This window comes from Bombus fervidus, chromosome 5 (assembly GCF_041682495.2).
Source record: "Bombus fervidus isolate BK054 chromosome 5, iyBomFerv1, whole genome shotgun sequence".
NCBI lineage: Eukaryota > Metazoa > Arthropoda > Insecta > Hymenoptera > Apidae > Bombus > Bombus fervidus.
This window is the reverse complement of record NC_091521.1, coordinates 6,816,356-6,826,864: the sequence shown is the minus strand read 5'-3', so window position 1 is coordinate 6,826,864 and position 10,509 is coordinate 6,816,356. Positions and strand designations below refer to the sequence as shown.

At 30.0% G+C, this 10,509-nt stretch overlaps 1 protein-coding gene and 1 non-coding gene across 2 annotated transcripts; both read left to right on the top strand.

The window, feature by feature from the left end:
* The first annotated feature begins 667 nt into the window (after positions 1 to 667).
* On the top strand, positions 668 to 740 carry Trnar-ucu (transfer RNA arginine (anticodon UCU)). Its single transcript has one exon. It is a non-coding gene; the product is annotated as a tRNA-Arg (tRNA).
* A 3,242-nt stretch (positions 741 to 3,982) lies between these two features.
* On the top strand, positions 3,983 to 10,430 carry LOC139987214 (homeobox protein rough). The gene is made up of 4 exons (XM_072003214.1): positions 3,983 to 4,914; positions 5,582 to 5,846; positions 7,470 to 7,704; positions 9,723 to 10,430. The coding sequence occupies exons 1-4, from the start codon at positions 4,696 to 4,698 to the stop codon at positions 9,928 to 9,930; spliced, it is 927 nt and encodes a 308-aa protein (XP_071859315.1). The 5' UTR covers positions 3,983 to 4,695; the 3' UTR covers positions 9,931 to 10,430.
* The last annotated feature ends 79 nt before the right edge of the window (positions 10,431 to 10,509 follow it).

Here is a 10,509-nt window from a genome sequence, read left to right as displayed (position 1 = left end):
CGCTAATAATGGAAATAAAATAATTAATTAAAGATTTTATCTTTGTGGACTTATGATCATAAGTTAATTATAAATTATAAACAATTAAAATTCATAGGGCAATCGAGTATACATAGTTACTACTAAACACAATAATATCTCTTTATGAGCTTAATATCATATCTCTTTTATTTGATAATTCCTTGATTTATTTAATCAATGAAATGTCAAATAGGTGATTAATCAGGTTTAATATTAATTTTTCAGATAGATATATTTACGTATACGGGTGTCCCGGTTTTATAAGTATATATACATCTACTGTATGAGTATATACAGGAAGATCGTCATAACAGATGATAAAAATTTGATGATTGCTTCTGCACGTCAAAAGGAAATGAAAATGAAGAATAAAAAAATTGAGTTTGAGGTTTTATTTATTAATTATTGACAATTTAGAAGATTACCTAATATACCCCTAATGCCCAGCAATCTTTTTTATAGGTAGTTTAATTGATACAATTAACTGTTCCTTCAATCCTACTTTGTCATGCAATTTTGCGAAGTTATATATTAAAAAATAGTTTACAAATTGAAAATACAATAGATTAAAGAAAATAGTATAGATTAATTTTATAATAAAAATTTTCTCTATACGTGTGATGTTATAGAAACCTATCGTAGCCAAGTCCCTTTGGCGCAGAGGATAGCGCGTTGGACTTCTAATCCAAAGGTCGTGGGTTCGATCCCCACAAGGGATGATGATAACATTTTTTTTATAATATCTTCCATTTGATACATTTTATAAAATTTATTTTCGCTATATTCGTGTACCAAAAACTTATACTGTGATACGTTATCTATGTTAAATAAGGTGATCTGTCACTATTTTATGCATAATGAAACGATATTGCAGACGAACAACACTATGCTAGAAGAATCTCCAGAAAGAAGAATGTTATGGAATAGAAGAATGAATGGAGAATCAAATTAGAGAGCTGACTCCAACCATAATTATTTAGAATTATAGAATAACAGATATAACAATAAAACATACTGCATTCTGATAACGATGCTCTATATTTCTCTAAGTAGTAACTCCTGTTACAAGCCAGACGTATTGATACGCAATGATGAATATGGAACTTCTATATGTAGTTCTTTAAGTAGAACTCTTCTTATTAGTTAGATACATTATACATATCTTATATGTATGCTATACCACATTGCATGATGAATTTACTAAGAACGGAAGAAGTCATACAAAATGCAGATATTTTCACGTACTAAATTTGGGTTCGATGTTTCAAGCGTCTACTCTGTGCAACTTATAAATTAGTCGTTAAGAAATGGTAAATTATAAAAATATCACAGATGTTAGTAAGGAATTGTTAAGTTGTCCATAATTTCAAATGGAAATTAATGAAAACACGTTCGATGGTAATACAAACAGCTATACTTTAAATTAAATCTTAGTTTTGATATTTCTGTCCATAAGTTGTTGGTATATTGTTCAGAAATTATAAATTCTGTATTTTTATCTATTGGATGATTTCTTGAAGAGGTGCGACATGGAAGATTTAAACGATTTGATACATTGAAAATCTTCTCGGGAAATATAATGATAAATTTAATGTCCATAGTAGAATTAAAATAGTAGTATAGTCAAAAAGGGGTGATTGTCCGTGAACAAATTAGTAAAACCAATAATACGAAATCTTTTCGTCGGAAGCTTCTTTTCAACTCTGAAAATCGGTTTGAAAACGAGAATATGCAGACAGCACGTTTTATATAATTAAATATATAAACTTACTTTGTTTACTACTGTAATAAAAAAGACAAAGAAGTTCTAAAACGAAGTGAGTCCTCAAAAAGAAAAACAAAATACAGTCGAATACTGGCACATTTCAAATAAAATTCGAAAGCGAGGCAAAGATGAAAGAGTTTTTAAGTAGACAATGTTAGCCGGAACCACAATGAATAACGACCTTGTCTGTGTTGCGATGGTAATCTGGATTGTTTTAGGTGCGTGAGAATTACCTATCAGAACAACTCGCCGGTGGAGTGATATAATGGTAGTCCGATTTCGAACCAATCGGGGACGAGATGGAAATCAATGTAATTATAGAAGAACCAACGAGAATTCGTTGAAGATGCGCAAGCGCATGTCCAGCTTCACATCGAGCTATCTCTAATTTCCTTCGCGTGATTTCTATTGTCAACATTATGATTATTGCAAATACATATAACGATTTTGCTTGGCAAGCATACAATTATTTAAATTAATAAACGTATTTATTACAATTTTATTGCGATATTAGTTCGTTCACAGATTTATAACTGAAACGTAATATTACACGTTTTAATAAAAATAATAGAAATCAAAATGTATTTCCACTTTTATGTTTATGTACTATATTCTAATAATATATATATATATATATTTTTTATATTTCTGTATTTATTTGTATTTGTATTTTAATGTAAAAAGGGGAAAGAATGCTGCGATGTCGATCGTTCATCTATCTCGAAGATGTAGAATTAAAAATATTTTTAGTTCTTTACGGTCATCTTCTTTTTAAATCATTTCCTTTCTGTCAAATAATTTGACATTTTGAAGCTATTTTTCGGCTGAGCCAAAATTTTCTATTCCGAAGAGAATGATGTTTAGAATAACATCCAACGGAATTGTAATAGTAGAATTGCCGTGAATCGTTAATAAAAGAATAAAAGAAATTAATAATAGTATCAAACTTTAAAGACACATGAATTTATATTTAAGATGAAAGCATTGACAATATTTGAACAAATCTGCTGTATACGAGCGTTACGAAAAATGTAACATTCTTATTAAATTGTTACTTAAATTGATAGAGTATACTACAATTTGTCTTGTCGAGGTATTATAAATACTTCAATAAATATAATAGCCGTAAGAGATGTAATTTCAGTGGCAAACGTATGAAAAATTACTTTTCCAAATCTAATATCGTAGGAGGAACAACAATAAGAAATAAACCAATGATATGTGATTTACAGAAAGAATACCAACAAAAAATGAAGCATTGATACGTGATAAGAAGCCGTAAGTCTCTCCCGAGGGTTGAAATCTTCGACAGATGGATGAGGAAAGAATTCCAGTGTAGATTGTTCAATGTGCGGTTGACCGTGAATGCACCAGATATACTGCGAGATTAATATTCATACCCTTCACAGATCATTCATATTTAATAGAAAAGCTTTCGTACCGAAATTTTATTGTGGTATAATGATGTACAATAGGTAGATTCTGATACTATAAAAAAAAAGAGAGAAATAACAAAAGGCAGAAAATAGAATATCTAATAAATTAGAAAACACTGTACGTCGTTTTTGTTCGATTACGAATATGTATAATATACGATACGAATTCCTACGATTATAAATACACGATGTACGTACGGTATATTTTACTTACAAAATATTAACTGTTAAAATATTCAGTTTTAGCAGAAATAATTTACATCGTTATTTTATAATATTAAGTTTACATTATGCCCTAAAGTAACTTTAACGAGTAATCGCTTCGCTGATGGTTCATCATTTTTATAAGTCTCTCTATTGGCAACTAGAAATTACGTTATTCAACAAGATTAACATGAAATCCAAGGAGAATTCATCCGCGTCATACATTAAATGACAGCACAAATTAAAATCAAACTGAAGTATTCGGCTGAGATACAAAATGTTAAAAAACACAAAAACTATTAAATAAATTCGTTTAATCGTCATACAGTTAATATCTTGTTTCTAATAAATAGATTCGTCAATATGAAACGAAGTTTACGTTACTGATCTTAATTTAAAACTATTTATCGCTCGGTTACACGTTTATTGACAACATATTCGAGTTTCACGGTGCAATTAGAAATATGTAATAAAGTCGGTTTCTCTTCGACTAGCCACAAACGTCTGCAGGTGCTTTTTCGCAAAGGGGCGTTACAACGATGACAGAGAAATTATCTGAAACCGAAGGGATGGGGGTGGTACACCACGCATAGTGGGGAACATCCATGGGGTAGGGAGTACGAGCACCGAACATCCCTTCTCTCTATTTTCATACTAACCATGAAGCGAGAGAATGGACGTTGCAAGCAAACTTCGACTCAGATACGTGTGCAACCTCGCACCGAATCATTCGGTGCTCTTTCTCGAGGTATTTTACGTACAAGTGTCCTATCAAGAGTGTTCCAACAATTTTACTCGTTATGTGAACGCTATTCGTATACGTACATGAATGTATATGCACTAGCGCGTGCGCGCAAACGTGCACTTTCTTTAAGTTTTAACACGTTGTTACATATTTATTTTGCATATTTCTTGTACGTAACTTTGGTCCTCTGAACATCGTGAAAAATAGATGTGCACGTACGTGAATTTTACAAACTTATTCGCTACGCCTAGGATCGGAAGATTTAAAGTGAGGTCAAAGAGGATGCAAATTTCTATTCTTTGCAAATTTTCATTTTCATTTTGATCTATCTACGACGAATTGAATGAGTTTCGTGCAATGGAAAATTCAACGTCGATTGAGTTAGTGGCATACAAGAATAAAATCAAAGATTTGAGAATGACGCAGGAAATAAAGACGACGATATATATCGCGCTTAAGACGAGCCGTTTGTAGCTTTTGTACTTTTATTTTGAAACTTGAACGCGTCGATAGAATTTGACTAAATGTCGACGAAGGCAGAAGGACCATCATCTCCAAGACAATTCTTCGCGCGAATTTATGGACATCTCGAAGCGAAAAAGGTCGATGATACCGATAATGATCACGAAGAAACACCTAAACCAAAATCAAGCTTCGACTTTACTTCGAATATACTTCTGTACAACAGAAACACGTTAGATGCGGACAATTCGTGCAATTCTTCGAACGATGAAGTTATACAAGTAAGAAATAACTTTTCTTACGTGCAGAAACCTCTTTTGTTCGTTATTGTTTTCAATACTTTTTCTGGTTCTCGTTTAAAAGAAGCGTCCGATCTATAATTACTTCCTTCTCTTCGTTCAAACTCTTTTCTCCAATATTAGCTCATTAACTACTTATAATTTTGTAATTTTCATTTGAATCTTCTTAAAAGTATAATCCTTTTAAGATGTTAAGTCGCGTCAGGATCTTGAAGTATAAATTTCACATGATTTTCAAATGAGGATTATACTTAGATCAAAACAGAAAGTATATATTTTTGATATTTTTGAAACATATTTTAATCCTCATTGAAGAACGATTAAAATCTATAAAATAATATTAAAATTTCGAGAAATCTTGACAGTTAATAGATTAATTTTTAGAGTATTATCTTAGTGTTGGTCGTTCCCAATAAGATTCACGATAATTTTAGTAAATAGACTAATGATCTAAGTATATTTGACAATTGTTTTGTTATGTAAAAGTTCGAGATAAAAGCTGCGTCCAATACGTCTTTAAACGAAATATTGATAGATATGCAACTATGCAAAGACAGAAACGTTAAATTTATTAACAAATAATATTTTATCAAGTATAAGATAAAGGATTAGGACAATTTAGGATTTAATACGATAATCTTCTGCGTAGGTAATGGGTATAAAAGAAAGATCCACGGAACGAGGCGGGAAACAGAATAGCAATGAAACGAACGCGTTAACGAATGACAAGGATAAGAACTCGAATTTCTTTAATTTAAGATTACCATTGTTTCACGAACTTCATCAATCCGGACCTACTAATAATCCTGTATTTTTATCTCAAGTTGCATATCCGTCTGCGCTTCCGCCGCATTTTCATAATTTACCATATTTCCCAACTTCGGAACACCATTTGCAAGGATTCTCAGCTTTCTGTAAGTATTATTTTACTCCTCTCGTTAATATTAAAAATTATTGACGTAAGTAGTGCAACATCAAATGTATTTTAAACAATAATCGAAGGAATGTTGAATTAAAATTCTTGATTAATAATTGAAATTAACATAAACAATATTCTAATACGTTGTATCGCAGAAATAAATTTGATCAGTAGATTGATTTATTAAAAAGAATTAAAATTGAATATATCATTCTACTATCATTCTATTTTCTTTTCGCTATATATAATTATTTAATGAAATTATCGATTTTTTCAAATATAGCGTATTACGCAATTTGTCTATCGAATAATGATTGCTTAAGAATTATTCCCTTATGGTATGCTATCCGATAGAATTTCAATATTTACAACTACATTTTTACAAATATTTTGAAGTTACCACATTGCAGATTATTGTAAGTATTTGTATTGTATTTATTTCAGCCTGATGGCCTAGGAATTGGACAAATTAAAATGAAACTTATTAACTACAATAGTATAAAATGTATATCAATTCTTTTGTTGTCCCTCCTCTTTATATTTTTGTACAAACATTCTCTCTATTATACTTCATTTATTCCGCCATTTATTATCTATCTATTCTTTACTTGTATTTTATTTCCCACTAATTGCATAGATTACTGTAGGAAAACATTTAAAATATAACTAAAATATGCTACGAAATCTTACAGATAATATATCTACATTATACATGATATAAGACAAATCGCGTTTCTGTTAATCAACATACTAGAATTAAAGAAATTTTGCTTTCGAATTCTATTTATACATCTTCTATAATTATTTTTATCGCCATTTGTATTCAATTATTCAATTATTTGTTCTCTACGAAAGTGAAAAAGAAATCAAATTTAAAACTGCAATTCGACTCTCCCAAACTTTAAATAAATTTACATAGCTAGTCACAGCCTCTTATTGACTAGCATTCATATAAAAGTACATTGTATACATCGAATGCTAGAAGTTATTATAATTATAAATTTAATCAAGATTAACGGGAAGCATCATCTGTTTCAGTTTTTACACGTTCCTTGAAATCCTTAAAACACACCGATAATTTGTCGGCAATATGTATTTCAATATTTTATTCATTTCCTAAAGCTTTCCATTGATAAGTGTTATTACAGCAAACATGTACAATATAACACAATACAGGTATACGCACACGTTTGAATGGATTTATTCCGCTTCGCCACCTCGTACCGATGTTGTGATGAGATTACTGGACGCAGTTGGCCGCATTTCAATGTGAAATATACCTTGCTATATTTCTGCAAACCCAGTGTTACTCGCCTGCCCCTTAAGCCGTTGTCACGGCGAGGCTGCCGAGAATCGCTAGCGTGTTAAATGAAAAACAACAAAAAAAAAGAAGCACGCAAAATGAAAATACAATAATCTGTGAAAATGTTAAAATTACAGGACAAATTAAAATATTTTCTAAATTAGTAGGATTTTGACATAAGTAGGTTAATACATTTTTCCTATAGGGAATAACAAGCTGCATTATACATTAAGAAATATTAATATACGGTAAATAAGCATTTTAATGTATAGTAAAATATATCATTTAAAAAAATCTCTTGTTTACATTGAACAGTAGCTCGGAAAAGGAGGAAAGAGGGACGACCACGAAGGCAAAGAACCACTTTCAGCGGTGAACAAACATTGAGATTGGAAGTTGAATATCGTAGAGGAGAATATATTTCTAGAGGACGAAGATTTGAGCTTGCTACATCTTTACATCTTACAGAAACGCAAATAAAAATTTGGTTCCAAAATCGGCGTGCAAAAGATAAAAGGATAGAGAAGGCGCAACTTGATCAATATTATCGGTAATTACTTACATGAACTACATGTTAAATATTTAACTAGAGGTTCGTTAGAAATATAAAAAACAAATTACGTGTCAATGTTTAAAAACTATACAGATAGATCAGAATTTTATTTTTTCTAAATTTTTCTTTTTTTTTCTTATTTATAATATATTTATTTAGTTATCGATACCGATTACCCGATTCTTCTATCAAAATCAATGTGCCTTCATTAGTTTGGTGCCTCATAGATCTTCTATTATGAGTATTATTTGGTGTTGCACGTTCAATTTTGTGAGTAACTGTATGTATGTATTTGATAGATACCGCGAACTCTGCAAAATTAATTACATATTCGCAGCTTTTGTATAATAACTATGATGCGAAACATAGATATCCTTTGCACTTACAGACTCGAACGATTCTAAAATTCGCTTAATCTTGAACATCTAATGAAACTTATAAAGTAAGTATACAGTAGCTTTTACTAAAAATAAATATTCATAAGATTAAAAAATACATGTTGCACGGTACGCAGCATCGCTTCTACTATAGAGGAATGATTCGTTACAAAAAAGGAAAATTCGTTATAGACTGCAAACTATAGACGCTTCTTTTCTTACATAACTTTTTCTTCGTTGGCTTCAGTTCATAAGTATTTAAACTCCGTTAACGACAGTGGTAAGAATCCTTAATAGAATCCTATTATAGTCATCGAAAATGGTTTTCTCCTTTGATAAATTATGCTAATAGTGTTGCATTTTTCTACATTTCATTGTTGCATGTGACCCAGGACTTTAGAAGACGTCTCGGAATCAGCCTTAAATAAACATTTCAAAAAAAGAACAAACTTTTGATGCTTTTCTAATTTTAGTATGGATTGTTTGTGCCAACTTTTTGCTGGTTTTTTGTTTTCCAGAGGTGGGTATACGTTGTTTTAAGATAATTTTTTGTTCTAATTTTAGTTTTAATCCTTACAATTAGTGCGTTACAATGAGATGATATACGAGTATGTATTGCCGACGATACGGAGTATAATCCTACGTAAAGGGATACTTATCGCATTGAAAATCATCTCGTTTTCTTTTGAAGTACAATCGATCCCTATCTTCTTTCCCCATAATTCTCTGCTCTTTACTATGTATTATTGCAGCTCTTAGTATGTATTATTTCGTATTACGTCTAATTCTATTATAGATACACATATTTCGTTAACTCGTGCCGTATGCACATGTATGTATATACATGAAGAACATATTTGATATCAGTGGATTTTCTGCATCACTTGCTTTGCTCTAATTTGATCGTATGGACTTTCCCACATAAATTACTACGATTTCGAGGGATATAAATAACACATTGAGGCTTGTAGAACTAACACAAATATGATAATATTATATAAGTAACAAAATATGTTCCTTGAGTACTGATTATTAGTTTTTATATATTTGAATATTTGTTGTGCATATTTTCAAATTTAAGGTTAATAATTAATTAACTGATATATAGGTTATATACAAAGTATAACAAAATATTGCAGCAGTTTTCCTACATGAATTTATGCACTTACTATTTGGCCAAGCAAAGGTACAGTTTCTGGAATGATTATTTTTCAGTGATTTCTGTATATCGTGTGTGTCATATTACAGCTGCAATGTTGAATTTTTTCCTAGATAGAAAAGCAGATATTATATCTTTTCTTTTGAAGTAAAATCGAAATATATAAAAGTGATACGAAATAAAAGATAGGGCTATGTCTTATAGGGTAACATAAGGTTTGAAGTTTATTAAAAACCGTTGCATGAACTACTTTACATTCATTTGTGTAGGAAGGGTTACAGGATTCTAGGAATAATTTAGTTGATATTTTAATATTATTATAACCAGATAACTAATAAACAAAGTATTAAACAAAGTTTTTTTATTTTCACCTTATTCTAATCACGTTAAATATTAAATATTGAAACATAATCGCAAATGATTTTACGTATAATAATACTATAGATAAATAACTATTTTGAATACATTACGTGTTGCAGAAACTTCGCAATTTCCAGTGGAATGATAAATTTGCCAATTTATGGTAGAAGTGGATTCTGTGAATTCTGTTTTTATAAAAAGACTTTTGGATCTGCAAGCAGTCACTCCTGTACTTCGACGAGTCCTGTTACCGGAACTTTTACAAAACCACAATGTAATGAAAGTGAAATATCAGATAGTAGATCAAATGTACTATTTTCTGTTTGAAGTTCGAAAAACTAAATTTTCTACTACAAGCTATTAACAAATATGTACTAAGCTTTAATAGAACTTATTATATTTGTGTTTTATAAACAAGTTACGTTAAATAATTGTAACCATTGTAAGAATTAATGCATTATTTTGTGCAAATCCGATATTAAACTTAATATTTTAAATTTAAAACAATTGCAATCCACTGTAAAAAGATTAGTAGCAAATATACTAAAAAAATTTGCGAAAATAGAAAATCCTAGTATTGTTAAAGAATTTTAACAATTCAGATATAAATTAATATAATAGTAATAAAATGTGTATAATACAAGCGATTTAACAGATAACAATATATTAATTCAAATAATCTTTAAATGCGTTGAATTGCGCATTAAAATACTATCTTTTTATACATATACTGGCGACATATAGCATATTGCTACGTATTATTAAATGGTCACTTAACATGTAACTGTAATTTGTAACAATAAATAACAGTAATACAAACATTATAATATTTTCTCATTATTTCAAGATCAAACGCAGAAAGATATAACATATTCCAAGAGAAACATGACAGAAAGGTAGAAGGGT